Source organism: Thalia democratica, chromosome 2 (assembly GCF_965202585.1).
Source record: "Thalia democratica chromosome 2, ktThaDemo2.hap1.1, whole genome shotgun sequence".
Taxonomy (NCBI): Eukaryota; Metazoa; Chordata; class Thaliacea; order Salpida; family Salpidae; genus Thalia; species Thalia democratica.
Genome location: NC_139166.1, coordinates 39,436,082 through 39,457,465, shown reverse-complemented (window position 1 = coordinate 39,457,465; position 21,384 = coordinate 39,436,082). Strand labels below are relative to the sequence as shown.

General features: G+C 26.2%; 1 protein-coding gene across 1 annotated transcript; it reads right to left on the bottom strand.

Annotated features, from left to right (window-relative positions):
- On the bottom strand, positions 1 to 20,326 carry LOC145829812 (uncharacterized). The gene is made up of 5 exons (XM_082937679.1): positions 20,089 to 20,326; positions 18,748 to 18,842; positions 3,451 to 3,527; positions 649 to 769; positions 1 to 595 (listed from the first exon to the last, which is right to left on the bottom strand). Exons 1-5 carry the CDS (start codon positions 20,292 to 20,294, stop codon positions 447 to 449), a joined length of 648 nt encoding a protein of 215 aa, XP_082793805.1. The 5' UTR covers positions 20,295 to 20,326; the 3' UTR covers positions 1 to 446.
- Positions 20,327 to 21,384: the final 1,058 nt, after the last annotated feature.

The window sequence follows — 21,384 nt, the reverse complement described above, 5'->3', positions numbered from 1 at the left end:
ATAACAAAAATAGCAGCAAAAGAAAACTAAAAATAAGAACAAATAAGATAAAACAAAACTTAACTTGTACAGAAGTTGTTTTTAACATTAGCTAACTAAAGTTATTCAAATTTATTTAAAACGTCACAATGTTTAAAAATTTTGATCCCTTAAAATATTTGCAGTTATCTTTAAAATTATTCTGATGAAAGCAAAATTCGTAGAAACCATAGTAAACAAAAAGAAGATTAGTTGTTTTTTGTATTATAAATACAGTTTTATATATATAGGTATTTTGTTGTTTTATCAAAAATTGGTATATAGTGCCCATTATGTTGTATAAAAAGTAGAGCGAATTACATTTATTGTAAAAACATTAAAGTTTGTTTTCTTTTACAACAAATATAAATGTACACAAATATATATATGCATTTCAATTAAATATTTTTGATATATGTTTTTATGGTTCAATCATCAAGTTTAGAAGGATCGTTAATGAAATTAGCCATTTTTTCCATTACATCTGTTAATTCAGTTATTGCATCTGATAAAACTCCTGGCTGTTGCTTGTTTATCAAAATATTATGCATTTCAAAACTTGGATTTTTAACCTCGTCTGTAAAAAACACTATAAAAAGAAATACTTTGAATAAAAACTAATAAAAATACTTTCGAAAGAAGTTTCCTGTGGTATAATCGTTTCCGCAGAACTTTTATTTAGTAGATTAAAAGTGTTTTCATCAGGTGGTGGTGGTGGAGAAACAAAAATAGGATTTCCTTTTTCATCGCTCTAATAAATTCAAAAACTTACTTAAACTATTACATTTAGTTTCAAAAATACATACCTAAAAAGTACTTGACATATCATAAACTTACTCATCTAGAACTTTATTCCTTAGTGACTTTAACAGAAGAGTTTTGTTTGGTAATATAATCAAACAGTCACTTTAAAAAAATTGTTAAGTGAATATGAAATACTTAAAATTATTAAAAAATTTTCGAATATAGTTGTATAAAAAAACTCTACTTGAAGCTTCTAAACTTAGTTCTTTTAGAAGAATAGATAAGTGAAAAAAAAAACCTCTATTGCTTAATTTTACTAAGTTTCACTTGTATAAAAATGGTATTAAAAGTACTATTTTTTGTTGATTGGCTATATAGAGCAATGTGGTAACATAATTGTTTGTCATCAATTTATAAAACAAAATTATTACTTTTTTATTAAAAGTAATCTTTCAGGTAGATGTAATTGATAAAGTTAAAACTTTCAATATTTCCAAGTGCTATACACATTTCGATATCAATTCAAACCTTTAAAAAAAACATAACACAAAATCTGTTTATTTTACATTTTCTTGGACAACTGATTATTACTAGAATTATGAGCATATAAATTTTTTGTATAACGAATAAGAATACACTAACGTATTTAATAATTAATTAATTAAAATAATTTGAAATAGCTTTTTTTTTTTAATTAATAGATATATTTTATTTTAATAAGCATTGTATTTTGAAAATTCGTTAAGCGATGAAAACCAGCAATTACTAAAATTACTAAAAAATATTTTTTATGTATTAAGTGTTTTAAAAAATATTTATATAGCTTCTACACTGTAGAGCATCTAAAATACTAAAAATGAAATTTTCATATATCATTTATATAAATTATGGTTAGTAATGCATTTAAATATTGATTTTTAAAACTATGCATTACTAAAAGTATAATATAAAAATGCTAAAATTTGATAGATACTAACTTTTAATTATCTAAAACATAGTCTGATTATATAGCCTGTTTTAAAGCTATATAATCTAATCCTATATAATAATCCTTAGACGTGGTTTACGACTCGATAACCGAAAGGTTCCTTTGTACACCAGGTCATTAGACCAAAATTTTTGAGCGCTTATTTTTTCGTTTAATAAACAATATATTTATGTATGTTTGATAAGTCAATTGTGGACTAAAAAATAATTGCCTATGATTTTTGTAAATTTGCGTTTAGAGATTTCAACACTATTTATTTTATTTATAGTAGTTTTAATGTAACTCTAGGTTTAAAATTTTGACTAATCAAATATATTTCTTATTAAACTAGTTTTTTACAGTATTAATATGAATATAGTTTAAATTGTATACAACTCTAATACTACAACTTCAGTTCTATTCATATAATTGTACTTAATGAGGCATTAAAGTAACAAAACAAAAGATAAAAACTAAAACTACTCATAACTAAATTGTAATTACTACAAATTATTACAAAATTTTAGACTTAAATTAAAAAACTGTAAAGGAGCAAAACTTTAATTTTGGAATTAGTTAAAATTATTTTTAATTGTAAGTTTGAGAATAATTAAAAAAAAGACAAAGTTTTATTTTATATGTTATTAATTATAAAAAACTACCACCTTGTTTTAGCCTATTACTTTCTTAAGCATTTTTCCCTTAATTTACTTTTTATAATTAAGGGTTCGGCAAACTTTCTAGTCGACGGGACAGATTTATTAGAAAAGTTTTTAGAGACTGGACTTGTTAACAAACAAGTTTTCACGAGCAAAGTAATTTTGAAAATTTACAAAAATAATATTAAAAGCACTTTTCAAAGTTTTTGTATATTGAAAAATATTACATTTTAAACGATATAAAACACGTCCTGGCTAGAAATTTTGTTTAGCGGGCCGTACGTTGCCCACCCTAGTTCTAATTTATTAAGTTCTTGTAAGTTACTATGCTTCAAAATAATATACAACTTAAATCAGAGTAAAGTATCACTTATGATTTAATTTTCTATTAAGTCTTTATTAACTCTATCTAAACTAGAGTTTCCACAACTTGCCCATTTCAGAAATTTAGGGGGCCATAAGCTGCAAGGGGGGGGTGAGTAGTAAAGGGGCCATAGGGAGATCAAGAGGCCATAATTTAAAAGTTGCATTAGATATTAGATATTCTGTAGTTGATTATAAACGCGAAAAAACAAGTCTTAGGTGTATTTAAGAGTAGAAAGCTTGTCGAAGGGGATTGTATAACATTTTTTATTTCTTTAAAGGGCATAAAAAAATAATTTGGAAATTTCTGATCTGTATTCTATTAAGCATACGAAGCGAAATGCATGTTCTTTTTTCTTAGTTTATCTTGTATAACTATCTTTAACAACTTTTATATTTTTAGTTTGTATAAAAATCGTACTATTATAATACTTTTTACTTTACGAGATAAAGCTTCTTTAGTTACACTTGTGAGTTTTGAAATATAACAAGTTTGTTATAGTCATTTATAGTTTCTTACGTTGAAATTTTGTATTAAAAACTATTTAAAAATTTATAAATTTCACAACTTATTTAAATTGAATAAAAATAATCAAGATTTTTTTTTTCATAAAGAACGTCATATTTTTATCTCTTATATTTAAGTTAGATTTAGGATTATTTAGTTCTTTTTAGATTTTACTTATTAAAAAAAGTTACCTGTATAACTGGGTTGTAGTGCGCAAACATTGAAGAGTAAGCAGAAAGTGTTTGAATGTCTATCATGCCTGATAAATCTGATACAATATTCTTTAGATTAAAAAAAAGTTAACTAATTTTTATACATAAGTATCTATAATAAAGTTTTATTACAATATAGCTAAATTAAGGTTTATAAAAACAAATCAAAATAAGCGGCTCTTTAATCGACATATATTGTTAAGCACTGCGTAAAGTAAAAGTTTTATTTTTCTGGAGCACAAATATCCTTCTTTTTTTAAAGTGCACGATATTTGAGTCTAATCTAAAAAAAAGTGGCTTTGTTGAATTTATATTCTTGGAATAACAAGTTTTTAAAGACAGAAGAAAAAAAAAACAAAACTCTTAAAAACAATCAGTCTAAGAACCTGGTGTATAAAAAGTACTCTCGGTCATCGAGTCATACACCATATGCATAATTAAAATTATAATGAGCTATAATCGTAATTTATATTAGTAAAAACTTAAACTCTCGAAAAAGAAAAAAGTTCCAATAAAGATTATAAAAGAAGATAAATAAAGTAAATGCGACAACGAATTTAGTAAAAAACCTACATTAGTAAAACAAAAACTAATCAAAATATAGAAACTCAGTCATCTTTACTTTAAATAAATCAAAAAAAAATCTACAATAATTTAGATTGCAACACTTAAAACTATGGGTTTAGTGAAAACAAATATTAAAAACCAAATAAATAAAAACTTTAGCGACTTTATCCAAACCGTTAATAAAAGTCTACAAACTAGATTTAACTTATTGCGAAAAAAGGCATTAATAATAGACATATAGATGTACAAAATGTTTTTTAGACTACTTATAAGATGTAGTAATAAAAACTGATTTAAATAAATTAAATTTTATCTTTTATCAGCAATTACATCTATCTAAGTAATTGGTAACTTTACATTACTAAGAAAATTTAATGAAATTTATAAACAAAATCTGTCGAAAAATAAAACTTCAAACATATTAAATTTGTTTTAATTTTCAAGAAACAGACATAATTTTAATATTTAAAGTCATATATAAAAAAAAAAGTATACATATTATTTAAAATAGTAAATTTTACAATTGTGAATATTTTTCTAAACGAAAAACGTTAAAAAAATATATAATTAAAGTAAAATATTTGTCAAAAACTAATAATTTGATATATAGTATATTAAGCAAGGTTATCTGACTTTAAACAAACATAGAATATGTGCTGAAATCGGTATCAAAAAGCCCAATTGTAATCATCAATTTTTACAGGTTTAAGTTTTATCAGTATTTTCAGCAAGTAATTCAACTTGTTATTACTTTTACATGTAAAATATTTTTAAGTAGTAAACAAAAGTGTGTTTAAAACCTTGAGCTAAACTATAAACTTGTTTTAAATTTAAAATAAAATAAAACTGTAGCATTAAAAAACTATACGTATCTTTAACAAATCTTTAACTTATAATTACCATTTCTTACAATTTTAAATAAACATATAAGTCAAAAAATTTAAGTATAACCAAAATGTTAATTCAAACGGACACAAAGAACACTTAAAACATTATATAAGTATTCTTTGAAGATTAAAAACCAAATAATGACCTACGACAAGTTATTATCATTTTTTCATTTATTTATGAAATGAAGTATTTACCATTTTGAAAATGACAATTTATTACCATTTTAATTTAAGGTTACTATATACTTAACTTTATTGTTAAAATATTTAAAGAGCTTAGTAAGCTTATTTACACGAAAGAAATTTCAGCTATACAATGAAATGAATTACTAATAAACTTAAATTAATAAATAAAAACATATTACAAATTTCTACAATCAAGGCCTGAAACCAATTAATACACTCAAAATCTAATATTTTTAGATAAAAAGTAAATATTAATCTAGTAAACATATAACATGAATATATAAAAATATTATCGCTTCACATCTTATATAATTTTTTTTTCAGTTAGTTGACCGTTTAATAAATTATCCTTTAGTTTAACCTTGAACCTTCTAAGATTGCTTTGGTATTTTATAGTGATTTTTAAATTTTTTTAAGTATTTTTTTAATAGTGATTTTGTTCATAGCATACTACCTTAATAAGCTAGTGGTTTATGACCATATTTATTGTTAGATCTTGATACTAAAAATGTTTGTTTTTGAGGATCTTGTTAAATATCTATAAATTTAGTTATACTTCAAATTAACACTTAAAATTTACCGGTTGAAAACTATTTTAAATTTAAACATGAAAACACTCAACTCGTCTTTGAACAAACTTTTAAATTTTACTCGTTTATTATTTTTCACTTACTTACACTTTCGTAGTTTTTTTTTATAATGAATGCACCTAAGTGCTTTATTTTTGAAAACGTTGACTTATTAACTTTAGTTTGATTAATTCTGCCCAAACACAACAAACCGTACCTTATATGATTTATGAAAAACGAATAAAAAATATGTATATAGATTTCTCATTTAAAATGTACCTTGTTTTATAAGGAACACTAACTAATTTTAATCTTTTTCTTTTTACTGTTTAAATATTTCCTAAACAATTCTTATTTAAAAAATTATACCTTTCCAAAAAAAACTTTAGGTGGATGAAATAGTTTTTACTGTGCTTAATTGAAGCTTTTATTTATCTAAGACAAATTGAGTCTTTTTGATGTTCCAAACTAAGGTTGTCACTGTCTTGTGAATTTGTGTTTTTAATGTTTTATATAGTAAGGTATCATCTGCGAAACTTAAAACTCTTATGTACTGTTCTCTAAATCATTAATGAGTATTGAAAACAATAGAAGTCCTAAAACTAAACCTTGTGGTGCTCCTACGTCAATTATTTTACATGTTGATTTATACCAGGCAAGTTTATCAAACTGTTTTCTTCAAGCTAAATATGATCTAATTAACAAATACATTTCCCTCGCTTTCTATAGTATACTAATTTGTTTAGCAAAACTCTTCTACAAATTCTGTCATAAAATTTACTGAAATAAAGTAAAACGCATATACTACTTCCCCCTTACCAAATCTCTTCAGAACACCATCTACAAACTCAGTCAAAGCCATGGTGGTAGAACAGTACTGTCTGAAACCTAATAGAAAATTGTTTTAAACATCATTTTTAGTAAAAAAACTACAAAAAGTAAGGTTGTATATTAACACTTAAATTATTATACTCAAATTCGGTAGTATTGAAATTAGCCTATAGTTTTCTGGTATTGTTTTTTATCTTGATTTTTAAATTGGTCTTACTTTTAAATATTTACATTCACAATACTAATTAACTATTTTTTATTGATAAATCAGATATTAGATTGTTAGTTTTATAATAAATTTTAACTAAGTTAACATCATTATGTTTGGCTTTAACTTTAACTAGTCTAATAATACTATTTTTGCAATATATATATATATATATATATATATATATATAGTTTTCTAGTATTTTCTTAATCTTGACTTTAAAATTGGTCTTAATTTTGAATATTTACATTCACAATACTAATTAACTATTTTCTATTGATTAATCAGATATTAGATTGTTTATTTTATTGGAAATTTTAACTGAGTTAACATCATCATGTTTGGCTTTAAATTTAACTAATCTAATAATATTATTCGTGCAATATATATATAGTTTTCTGGTATTGTTTTTAATCTTGGCTTTAAAATTGGTCTTACTTTTGAATATTTACATTCACAATACTAACTATATTTTATAATTAATCAGATATTAGATTGCTTGTTTTATTAGAAATTTTTACTGAATTAACATCATCATGTTGGGCTTTAACTTTAACTAATCTAATAATATTATTTTTGCAAAGACTTTAGTATAATGTTTGAAGAGTTTAGTTATGGCTTTTGGACACGCTCAATTACAACCCAGATAATTTCCTACAGAATCAATTCTTATCCGTCAATTCTTACCCGACCAATTCCAATTAAAATCAGTTCCAAATCTATTAATTCCAACCCGAGTCGATTCATCAACAAAATTAATTACCGTCCGATCATTTCCCATCGAAGTAAACCGTCACTTTTGAAAAGACCTTTACTTTTGCAGGATTTGTTTTTTCACTAATTTTTTATTCATGAAGCGTCAGTTTTACAAGAGTATCACCTTTTTCATCGCGTCACTTTTTCACGAGTCGTCAATTTAGCTCTAGTTCACATTTTTCACTGGTGACACTTTTCAACAGGTCTCTTTTTTGTACAAAAAGTCACTTGTGCACGTGTAACACTTTAACAGTGTTTTTCGCAGTCGAAAGTGGCTTTCATTCTTTCTTTTCTCTCAAATTTATTTACCTAAAATTCAGTAAACGCGCTTGTTTTTTGAGTTAGTTTTCAGTGTTTTAGTTGATAACGCTTCTATTTCTTGCAAAGTGTTGTGTTCCCATCGTACACTTGCACGATGGCGACTGTTTTTATATGAACTTTTGAATTAAAGTAGTTTATTTGTACAGTTTACTATATTTTGTTTAGTCGTTCATTATAATACACCTTTTTGTTCATAGACTCGATTTATATATTTAAGTGCTTAAGCATTCTAACAATCTTACTACTAAATTAGGCTAAGCTTAAATGATAGTCTAAGTTATTTAGTTAAATTAATTCTAAACATTTAAGTAACCGTCACCGATATTGTTATAATGCGTTAAATTAGTTATCGCTAGGTCCGCGTAAATATAAGTAACAAATTCGGTCGATCGGTAAATGGTGACCTGGTTATTTGAGCACGCGCCTTAATTAAGTCCGTAACCTTCTTCTTTTTTTAATTTCTGCGTTTTGTAGATGGTGACCCAAAATTAGTTTAAAAGTTTATTAAGACTTTAATAGTAGGACAGAAAGAAAGTCTACTAGTATTATGGACATACTTTATTTTAGGCCTAATAGCTGCCAACTTTTAGGGACTGGGAGAAATTTAAAAGAGACAAATATAATACATTAATAGCAGAATTTCCCTTGTCTAATCTCCCCGAACCAGTAGCCTACATATATCTAAACTGTAAGTACAATCACAATCAGATTAACTGCTTAGAAAGAACCCCATTGCATTGGTTGATGTCATGTCTAGATAACGACCTTTACCAACTTATATTATTGGAAAAGCGTGTAGCTAACACTTAAAATGTCTCCCTTGGTTCTTGTTAGACCATATAGATTACGAATGGGGTAGGTATAGGAGCATCGAAGTAACCGATGAAGCCCGCGAAAATCTCGAAGATATTACAACAGCCTGTAACAAAATTATAGATTTTAACATTGAAATTGATTTGTTAAGAGCAGAGTTTAACAAAAGACAAAGTAGGCGCATATTCGAGAAAACGCAGTTCGAGAAAAATGTATGGTTAGACTACCAAGGTTTTAGCAACAATCGGTAACAATTTGTATTAAGGGAAACATTTAACAATCTTAATATTATAGAGAGTGTTTTGAAATATCTCCCTTTATTAAACATAGTCCATAAAATATTTGATGTTGAGACAGTAATTGACATGTTCATAAAATTTGTAGGTACAACGGTATCGACGAACTTGACAATAATGAAAGAATAAAATTTTTCTTATGGTCCAATGTTTTACCTTCTAAAAATATGTCAATTTTTTTCAATTCGAATACAACAGACTATAGAAATCTCATCAACTTAAAACTATTTTTACGTAACTCATATACGAAAAATCGTGATATACTTATGCGCGAATCTTTGCAAAAACTACGCAAATTAGAAGCCGAATTAGCCGAACTCGATCGCAAGCACGCTGTCAAAATAGCTGCTAGAGAAACATCACGCAATCGCGCTAACGCCATACCGAATTATAACGTCACAAGTACAGCGTCACGTAATGCAGCAAAAAAACCTGATGAGAACCAACGTTATGAACAACCACGGCCAGCATCACCAGGGCCAGCGTCAACGGTCAGCGCCGACGAAGCCAGCACCTCTACGACCAGCGCCAACGATCCAAGCCATCTTAGCCAGCACCACAACGGGCAGTCCCAACGGTCAGCGCAACCGCAGCCAGCACCAGAACAATTAGAGCCAACGGCCAGTCAGAAATTTCTTCCGTCAAACCGACAGACGCACGGAAATTATCCTCGTCTACTACCGGAAGCGCAGCAGCGACGCCAGAAACTTATTCCGTCAAACGCACGGAAATTATCCTCGTCTACGACCGGAAGCAAAGCAGCGACGCCAAAAAACGACGAAACTAAAATAAATGTTAAGCCCGATCGCGAAATCTTAACAAAAAAACAGATTTCTTACTTAAAACGGAAAACGATTGCAAATAAAAAAATCTTTAAAAATTAGCATAGAGCAAATTTTTAAGACAAACCGCGAATTAGTTTGATTTATATTTCACAATTGGCGATATAAAACCGAAAAAACTCTAAACAATATCGAAGCACGCATTTTTAAAACTAATCACGAATTATTTTGGTAAATTTTTCATCGATGGCGCTTTAAACATTTTAAAATCGAAAAACTTGTTAGTCAGAAAATAAACCGTTGTGAAACTTTATGTATATGTTCGGACGCGATTTTTCACCGCTAGAAAATTAAATTAAGATGTTATTGAAACTTTACAATTAATTAACTCTTAGAACAAAAAGTTAAGACCGCCAAAAGAGTAATTTGTTTTTATTTAAGTATAGCAGACAACTAGTCTAAGAAGCTTTTTGACCAAAGCTTATTACGAAATCGAGTCGTAAGAAACTAAAGAAGTATTTTTAAAGTGTTAAACTAAATTAAATTTTATGTCGAGCTCTTACTAATAGTAAAAAAAAGCCTTAATTTTTTAAACTTAATTTCATTTTGTTTTTTAGCAACAATTTTATGTTCAAACTTTGAACTATAATATTTACAGTTGTACTATAATAACCTTAGTAATTGCTGGTAACAAACTTTATTACCATGTTTTTTGTTGTTGTACATCTCAGCGTACTAATAAAACACATTTTTCATAAGGTCATTCAAGCTATTTAAAAACTTATTCAGTATTTAAACTCTAACAAACAACTTTGTTTTTAACTTTCCTAGAATATTAAAGTTATAAAAATAAGTGCAAAGTTCACCAGCTATATACTTTACGAAAACAAGTTTAAAATTTTGAAATGCATGCAATTGCTTGTTTTGTAAACTAAATCGTCTTAAATGTGAAATGTTTTTAACATGATAAAAGTTTGTAGAAAATATTTCGTTTAAACTGAAGCTATAAATGTTTTTAAACTAATTAAAAACATACTTGAAAGTACTTAAAAATACTTGAAAAAGTGTCTTCTATATATTTTTACTTGTTGTTAATTTAATTCAAGTACATAGTTACTTACCCTCTATTTGCACTTTCGCACGAAAACGACTCGAGAACCGCAAGTCATAAACGAGTCAGCGAAGGAGAGGCAGAGATCTGATGTACCATCAGCGAGGAACAGGTACGGTGGCCGAGGTGGAGAACAGATGAGGAAACCAAACATGTACGAGGAGCATGTACGAGGAGCGTGTACGGGAAAACAACGGGGAGCGAGTACAATCAGTGAAAAATTTTTGAAAATTCTTTCAGTTTTTTTGTCATTTTGTAAGTTGCTCAAAATTTTTAACTAATTCGCACATCATCAACGGATTTTATAGCATTTTTAAAGTAAAGTAATGTTTTTTACTAAACAAGATAAAAGTCGACGACAGTTGGCGGTCATTTTCATTTATGTTTCTTTACTAGAGGTGGTTTAATGATTTTTACAAGTTAAAACAAAATAAATATACTTTTTTTATCAAATCTAAGTAGTAATTCTAAATTGGTAAAAGTAGTAGACAAAGTGTAACACTTTAACAGTGTTTTTCGCAGTCGAAAGTGGCTTTCTTTCTTTCTTTTCTCTCAAATTTATTTACTTAAAATTCAGTAAACGCGCTTGTTTTTTGAGTTAGTTTTCAGTGTTTTAGTTGATAACGCTTCTATTTCTTGCAAAGTTTTGTGTTCCCATCGTACACTTGTACGATGGCGACTGTTTTTTATATGAACTTTTGAATTAAAGTAGTTTATTTGTACATTTTGCCATATTTTTTTAGTCGTATTTCTATTCATACACTTTTTTGTTCAGAGACTCGATTTATATATATAAGTATTTAAGCATTCTAACAATCTTACTATTTAATTAGGCTAAGCTTAAATGATAGTCTAAGTTATTTAGCTAAATCAGTTCTAAACATTTAAGTAACCGTCACCGATATTGTTATAACGCGTTGAGTCATTTAATCGCAAGGTCCGCGTAAATATAAGTAACAAATTCGGTCGATCGGTAAACACGGCATAATTTTTAGCTTATAAAAAAAATCTAAGCCAAAATTAAAGTTTAAAAAATTGTTTGTTACTAATTTAAATTTGTTTATAAGTAGAATAAAAGCGTTATTTGGTTGAAATTACTTTGAAAAAGCAATTATAGTTAAACTGTTCAAAATATAGACTTAAGTATTTGTAACAAAAGGTCCTAGTGAAACAAATTCACTGGAAAATAAGTAAAAACAAATTATACAGTAATCTTCCTTTAGTAATCTTCGTACTATTAACCATTAACCTCTATTAATATGTAAAAATTATTTTATTTTAATTTTAATAAACACATGTATACACATACTTTAGCTTCTATTCTTTCATTACAGTATTTATTTCTTTACAGAACCCAGTTGAAGTGTGTTGATTCGTTAACACACAGAAACTTATGTTGGTACAATAAAGGAAGATTACTGTATAATTTGCTTTGATCAATTATAATTTGTTAACTTAATTAAAAGAACTTATCTAAAAAATACATTACTTATCTTTTTAGACTAACTTTTCTATTTTTACTTTGATATTTGTATACTACTACGTCCGCATATTTACTCTGCTATTCGCAAAGGTTTCAGAACAGAATGTGATGACTTTTCAAAATAGATTAACCGTTAAATTTTTTAAATTAAATAAAATTTTCACTTATAACATAATTACATAATCATAAAATTTACCTTAAATGTATTAATAATTTAAAATTAAAGCTTACCATGTGTTAAACTATTTATAAAGTGTTGAAAAAAAAGTGTATTATTTTTTTTAAATACATATTAAAATATTTAAAAAATATAACAAAACAAATTTAAATTTTTTCCTAAATTTATTGGAGATCTTTCGTAGTAAGTCTTATCAAAAATTGTATTGTAATCTTACTAAATTGAACTGAATTGAAATAAGATTATATTGTAGTTTAAAATTTTAAAATATAAGATGACGTAATTATCGGATGTAAAAACTAAGTAAATGTTTATACTGTAAAACTTTGCTGTACTAATAAAATTCATTAGGTTAAAATCAAACTAAAATAAACCAGCGATAAAAATGAAAATAAAACTACACTTAAAAAAAACGAGAAACTAGTTACTTAAACATTACTTAGGGCATAGGGGGGTCCACCTTGATTTTTACAAGTTGATCTTATTTTATAGAGTTTTATCTAAGCTATCAGAAATTTTTAACCGCTTGAAAAAATTCAAAGTATTTTTTGAGATATGAGCTATCAAAGACGGTGACTTTAATAGGTTCTTCATAGAAAGCGCAAACTAAAAACGCGAAAAAAGACCATTTCACTAAAAATCTATCTCCTCCTTTATTTTTTAAGCAGTCTTCTTCAAATTTTCACTAATATTCTATTATTAATTTTAAAAAAGATTGAATAAGGATTTTATATTAATTTAAAAAATTAAATTTTTTATTAGAAAAAACCACCTATTTTTTTTTTGTGTAAAATTTTTGTTTTTTAATATTTTTAAAATTCAACATTCAAAGTCTTTTAAACCAGTGCTTCTGAACCTTTTTCTAGTTGCGGAACCCTTTTCCAAAGTTCAACTTTTCCGCGGAACCCCTAATTTAATTTTACATAAAATGTTTAATATAATATTTCCTGCAAAAAATAAAAGAATTTCAGTAATAAACGATTTTTTTAGCAAAACTATATCTTTGTTACAAATCATACCAATTGTAATAGTATTAAGTCGAGTCAAACTCAAAGTGCGCCAGAGGCAATAGGTATTTTATGATTCTATAATTAATAAACTAAAATAAACATGATTAATTGCAACGTCATAAAAATATTTCTTTGCATAATAAAAACTAAATGAGAGCTACAAACAATAACGAAATGAACATGAACCTAATCGAATTCACAGATCACTGTAATAAACGGGTAAGATGCCTAACGAAAAATAAATAAAAAACATTTAGTGCGAAACTTGAACTTGTCTCTTAGCAACAAGCATGTCAATGCGCGGCTGGATTTTGAATAGACTGAGACGTATACAGGCAGATAAGGTTGGAGTCAGCATACAGTTCCTTTGCTTCGTTTTAACGTTTGTTACATGCGAAAAGCCGGACTCGCAAAGATAAGTGGTGGTGAATAGTAAAAGAAATTTCTGCACGCTTTGCTAAGACGGGGTACTCTGAAATTGCACATATCAAAAAACCTGAAAGCTCCTTCCCTTTGAAACTCAATTTTAAATTGCTATCTTCAGGTAGTTGCAGCAATTCGTTTTCTGTATCTGTAGGAAGATTTACTTCTTCTGAAGCAATATCACACATAAAAGGATTCAAAATCCATAAATTTCCAATGCGAACATCTTTAGGAAAATAATGTTGAAACTTTACAGACAAAAGATCAAGGTGGTTGTATATTTCGTCAGAGAAGTTAAATTCTATGCGTTTTTCATGGGCCTCATCAAACCGATGAAACATTGCAAAATTACCATTGCTAAAACATGTTTTAACAAACAAAAAAGTTGCAAATAAAATTACATAAAAAAAAACCTTGATTAAGCAAATCATTATTATTTGTTTTTTGTTTTAAAATCATCAATTTAAAAATAATATCATTTTTTGAATATTATAAGTTTTTTGTCACTTTCTTTAGCTGTTTTTTTTATAAATGAATATCAAAAAAAATCTCATTGAGTTATAATAATTAAACAGAAAAAGCATTTAATATTTAAATATCAAACTTTAAAACTTGGCTAACACATAGAAATTTAAACATTTTTATCATGTAAATTTAAAAAAATATTTCAAACTCAATTTCTGTAAAAGTTTTAAAGACCTGGCCACAACTTTTAAAAATTAAAGTATCATTTTTTATCATGTAAGTCTAAAAAAACTATTTCAAATTCAATTTCTGTTAAAATTTTATAGGCCTGGCCAGATTTATTTTTAAATTATAGTTGCATTTTTTAAGTAAAAAAAAGCTTTTATACATATTAAATTTTAAATCAAGCTAATAGACATCTTTTTAAACATTTTTACAATATTTGAAACAATATAATATACCAGAAATAAGTTTCTGATAAAATTTTTTTATTTAGTTTTATTGTGTAAACATTTAGAATTTGTTTTGATTGCTCCTACATTGTTTGCTTTAGTGATAATACCAGTATTTTCATGACTTCACTAAAAGTAGAAATTCAAAAAATTTGCGCAACCAGGACACCTATTAAAAATGAATACCCATTAAAAGTCCTACCGCTAAATACAAACTAAGCAGATCAATGAATGCTCTAATTATACATGTTTTCGATTTTTTTGAATTTTTATGATTTATGTTTTTTTTTTCTTTCAAATTTTAATTTTTAAATTTCGTAAGGCTTCGCGGAACCCCTGAGAGGCGTCGCGGAACCCTAGGGTTCCGCGGAACCCCATTTCAGAAGCACTGTTTTAAACTATAAAAGGAACGAACGTTTCCTGAAAGTTTAAAGCCTCTAGCTCAAAAAATGAAGGAGAAGATAGGTTTTTAGTGAATTTTTAAATTCCGAGAAAATTGACCCTAAAAAATTTGCGGTCCATACGTTTATACTGGAAACTTTTTATAAAAATTACAATATCTCAAAAGTTAAAAAATACTTTTTAATTTTATAAAAACTGACTTGTAGTTTGTACTTCAAGCTTTCATATAAGATCCAATGTTATATTTAGTACAAAAAAAATTCAAAGGTTTCACGTAAGAATCGATCAGCATGTTCCAAAAATCTTGAAAAGCTGGTTTAATGGCCATTTGGAGAAACCTACAAAAAAATACTTCTCGGCGATTTGGTAACATTTGTTGGACAATCATGAGTGTGCAAAAAACTATGAAAAATAGAACTTTTTAGTTTTAGTTAGAGCGGAGAACTCTTTTCAGCTTCGTATTCTGGAAGCCTTATGCATTCAATCTTTAAGGCCCAGTTTATGTAAGCAGAAAAAGTTCGTATACCAAACTAGACTTTTTTAATCCTTTTATTAAGTAATTTTTAAGTTACTAGTTTCTACTATTTTTTTTAAGTGTAGTTTTATTATTATTTTTATCGCTGGTTTGTTTTAGTTTGATTTTAGCCTAATGAGTTTTATTAGTTCTGCAAAGTTCTACATTTAGTTAGTTTTTACATCCGATAATTACATCATTTTATATTTTAAAACTTTAAACTACAATATATTCTTATTTTAATTCAGTTCAATTTAGTAAGATAAAATTTTTGAAAAAACTTACTACGAAAGATCTCAAATAAATTTAGGAAAAAAATTAAATGTGTTTTGTTATATTTTTCAAATAAGTTATGCACCGGAAAAAAGCTATTCAAATAAAATACTTGTTTGTTGCTTTCAAAGAAATTATTTCAGTAGTAATAAATGTAAAGATGTCTAGGACTTATTTTGAAAACAAATACAAAATAAAATATAAAGACGCACAAAAACACGATTCAGGGTTTTTACAAGTATCTTAAAATATATTCGTATAATTTCAATCAAACAGTTGTCGATAAGTGTATTAAATATTTCTTTTCAAAACTATTCTAATTAAATATTTTTTAATTATTTGTTTCGATAAATTGAACAACAGTTTGATATTTTGAAATCAAACTGAGCTTTTTTCCATTAAAGTTAAATTAATCGAATATAAAAAATGTAACCTAGTCAAAAATAAAAAAAAAGCTTTGAAAAAATACTAGTACGACGAGAAAATAACTTCACGAAATGTTGATGTACGTTTTTTATTACTTTTAAAATACTAGAGAAGACTACATTTTTTTCTTTTCTTGTACCAATCAAGACCTAAACTCAAAATGACCACGACAAACTACGGGAAAAAAAAACCATAACTATAATGAATTTAAACAAGCTCCAGAAGTTTTCAGTGAAACAGACAACTTTTTATCATATATGACGAAGTTTGCAAACTTTTAATCACTTTAATAAAAAATTTATAGAACTACTTATATAATTTTAAATAAAATTTCGTCACTAAGTTTTTGATCAAAGTATGTAAATATATTTCATAAAAATGTTAAAAAAACTTTGAAGTAGTACATACAATAAAGTTTTACTTTAAAATAAGTAAAACATTTGTTTAAACATAAGTAATGTATATATAATACATTACATTATAGCGTTAAATATGCTTATTTAACCGCATTTGTAAAACAATATAGTTTTAATAAATTATTCAGTTCAGTCTCTTTTAGTGTACTAATTTTAGAATACAACTAGAGTTGCCTTAAACATCTTTAAGTTTAGCTTCTAATTAATACAAGAATCGGTACAAAGTATATGTACCTTAAATCAGTTAATAATGTTGTATTGAATTTAGTATTAAATAAATTTTGTATAAATTTTATTATGTTTTTTTTTTACTATCACTGTTACCCCTAACCTTTACCCTCGGTCAGTAACTTTTTTTTGTTCTTATTTTTTTTTATTAAAATAATTTTTGGTTTTTTTTTTGTTTTTACTTTATTTTTTATTTTTTTCTGTATATTTTACTCTCGTGCAAAAATGCAACTTGTGCAAAATAGACCTTTGGTGCAAAATCGTCTTCGTGTAATTTTGTTCCCTCGTGCAAATATGGCTTCGTGCAATTTTTTGCACTCGTGCAGTTTTGTTCTCGTGCAATTTAGTCCCCTCATGCAATTTAGTAACCTCGTGCAATTTTGTCTTCGTGCAATTTAGACCCGTTCCCAGTTTAACAGTATAGTAGCTTTAAGATACAAGTTTATTGCAGTTAACAACACTTTTTCGACTTAACAAATAAGTTTATTTGAGCAATGCTTGCAAAATTAATAAAAAAAATCTTTTCAAAACAAAATAAATGCTCTCAAAATTAACTAATCAAACAAAAAACTAGTAAATTTAAGAAGCAATCAATAAAATAATAACAATTTTTTTTATTCAATTTTACTGTTTATAAAAACCTAAAAAGATAATTAGAACAAAATATGGTAAGCAGATAAAGTGTAATCAAGAAACAACTCTTCAATTTTTGCAGAATCAAAAATAACAAAAACAGTATTAATAACAACTTAAAACATGTTCTTAGAGAATTTTTATTTTTAACCGGAAAGTGTTCAAACAAACTAATGGTCTATTCATTGGATCACTACTAGCTCCCCTTTTAGCTTACTGGTTTGTTAGTAAACTAGAAAAAGATCAGTTGAGTCAAGATTAACCTATATGTGTCATGGACAAGACGTTAAAAGGTATCCGTGGTGTGCGACTCGATAGCCGAAAGGTTCTTCGTGCACCAAGTTCTAGGACCAAATATTTGAGCGTCTTTCTTTGTCTTTCAATAAACAATAATATACGTATTTTAGGTTTGTAGATTTGTACGTTTTTGAAATATTCACTATATTCTCTAGGGACAAAAAAGAAAATGAGTTCAATCAAAAGTTGAGCAATCTTGATGAAGACCTTATATTTACAATGAAATCTAGTACGTCAAGCCAACTTCTATTTCTTGCCATATATGTAAAGATAGAAGAGAATATATTTACTACCTCAATTTACAAGAAGCCATCAAATACAAAGGTTTTGCTATATTTAAACTGCTGTACACCAAAATCATAGAAGTAAAACTTTTAAAACTAGTATCTAAAGAACTATAGAATAAGAAAGACATTGAAAAGCAGTTATCCAATAAAGATTATAGTTAATGAAATTGAAAAAGAACAAAAAGTAAAAAAAAATTAAATCAAAATTTACCACTCAGAAAATACAATATTTAACAATACCTTACATTGAAAAGGTTTCAAAAAAGTTCAGTAGATACATGATAAAAATATTTAAAACCATTGGTATTAATATACAAAGAAGTTTGTTCGCAACAGTTTATCAAAATACTAAAGTTAATTTTATTCATTTAAAATAAAACAGGTAAAGTAAAAAATAAACTATTACAGTTAATTGTGATTTTAACTCTTGGTAAAAAACAAAATGCAATAAATTCTCACCAGGGTTACTATCTCCTACAGTAAGATCAAGGCACAAAGCATTATCTCTATCATCTAGATCAAATAGTTCGTCTCCAGATGATGCAGTATAGTATCTTAAAATAATTATTTATTAGTTACTATTATTGTTTTAATAATTATATTATTACTAAGTTTATAATTATTTATGCATTGGAAGACGGCTTTTTATCTTAATTGCCTTTTACTAAACTATAATCACTTTATTTATATGTAACTTTGAACTGCTTTTTAGTAAAACTACTGTTAGCAAAATTGCAAACGAGTATGCTGCTGCTAATAAAATTACTATAATATTTACACAAGCTTTGCTTATGTTTAGTTAATTAAATCACATTAAAATATATTTGGAAAAAATGTTTAAAATATGTAATAAAAACAAAAGTTAGAAGAAGCACTTTTATTCTTTGAAATACGGTAAAAGTAACAATTTACAAAAAAGAAAACTGCCGAATTGTAAATATCTTTTCCATGTGCATTTTTATGCAGCATCTTACTTCGCTTTCTACGGATAAATATTTAAAACCAAAAATACCTACTTTAGCTTCTATTTTTTCCTTAAAGTGTTTATTTTTATACAGAGCTTCGTTGAAGAAACATATGTTAATTTAATAAAGAGTACTGTGAAAATTTGTCAATAAAACCTTGAGCTACATTTTTTAGAATGATTAACGTCCTTACCGACCCTTAGATTTAGAAAAATGTTTAGCAAGAAGGTTAAAAACTGTCGAGATAAAAACCGAGGGGAAACTTGCGATAAACTAAAGTTGTAAAACAGACTTTAAGCAAACGAGCAAGACAAAGTTATCTGCAAGCAACTTAAACTTATTTAATTTAACGGTATTAAACAGTAATATTATTAACATACTTCTAGTATTATTTCATGTTTATTATTGTCCGCTATTAAAACAGTATCACTATTTCATTTTTCAAACAGCAATAATTTTTCAAAACTGGTAAGAGCTACTATTAGCTGAACTATTTAGAAACACGCAATTTTAAAATTTGTAAAGCTTTACATAACGTCAATTTTAAGTTTCAAAACTATCAATACTTAATTTGGTTTTGAACTTGTAAACAATTTAGATAAACTAGTACGATAATTTATAAAAATATAACAGTTTTATAATAAGTTTAAGCTTTATATCAACTCTGTATAAAATCAAAAAAAAAGTAAATACTTTTGCTTCAGATATTTATAAAAACAGAAAGCTATCATTTTATCTACTTGAAACTTATTTTTATGGATCTTGGTATTTTAAATGTAGTTACAGCTATCGAGTACAAAACACATTATAAATAATGTCACAGAGATAAGCAAACCTGTCGCTAAGTTCACTATCACTTTTAAAGTTTTTTTTTTTTTTGACTAGCAATCTGTCCTTATTACAAACTTCTTCACTTTTTATAGACTTTTTTAAATGAACTGGAGTATAAACTAAGTCATGTTCAAACGATGTGACGTCTATACAAGGAGATGGTGCTCTATGATAAAATGAAGTAATATCGTTGTATTCTTCATCTGACATCACAACAAGTTGAATAGTTTTTTAAAGTAGAACAATCTGTAATTTTAAAAGCAATGAATCTGAGTAGTTAAACACAATATATTTAGATAAATTGATTTTTTAGTCTCTATTAATAACTTAGGCTTTTTATTTAATTTTCCTAAATTTATATAATAAAACTTCTATTTTGTACAAAAAGTATTAACTACTAACTGTAGTTATGTCGTTGGTAATAGTACTTAGCCCCGCTAATGATTCATAATGCTAAGCTAGCGTTTAGCTTTAAAAAAATGCAAACTTAATATATTAAATTAAAATTAAAAACCTTGTTAAATCAGCTTAATAGTTTAAGTACCGTACTGTTTTTTAAAGCTACTTATTTTTATGCAGATTACTACTGTTTTAATATTGTTTAATAAGCTTTACAAACATATTAAACTTAAACTTATTGTTTACTGATTCAATTAAATTTTTCAGTTTTAGTTTCACAAAAGTTTATGTAAAAAACTAATTAAATTAAGCAATAATTCATCATAAAATTAATTAGTTCAACGTTTAATTACATCAATACTAAGCTTATAAATTAAAAAATATTTATTGATTATGTTTTTTATATAACTTTTAACTTACTTGGCTGCCTAATACAAAAAACCTTAATGATTTAGAACTTTTAAAATTTAAAAAGTTTTCAATAAAGTAATTGTTTTTTCTTTTGATTATTATACTTAAAAAAGAACATGTTGATAATTGTAGTATATACTTTATTTTAATGCTAACAATATTTTGTTTCTATTACATAAACGGAACTTATAAACTAAACTGAAATTTTGTACAAAAGACAATTGAAATCAAAGGTGTAAAAATATTGAAAATAAACTATAAAGCTTACTTTATTTTTAATTGTACTTTAGACTACTATTAGCTTTATTAAGTAGACTTATCGCAAACTAATTTAGTAAAAAACTATAACTATTAGAAACTTAAGTTATTCTAATAGCCTGCATTAAAACAAAAAATAATTAAACGAAATTAAAACTAATTATAAGTTGTTAAGTTATTTGCTTATTAGCAACTAAATTTTATCAAGTGTAAAAAATTATACAAACACGCA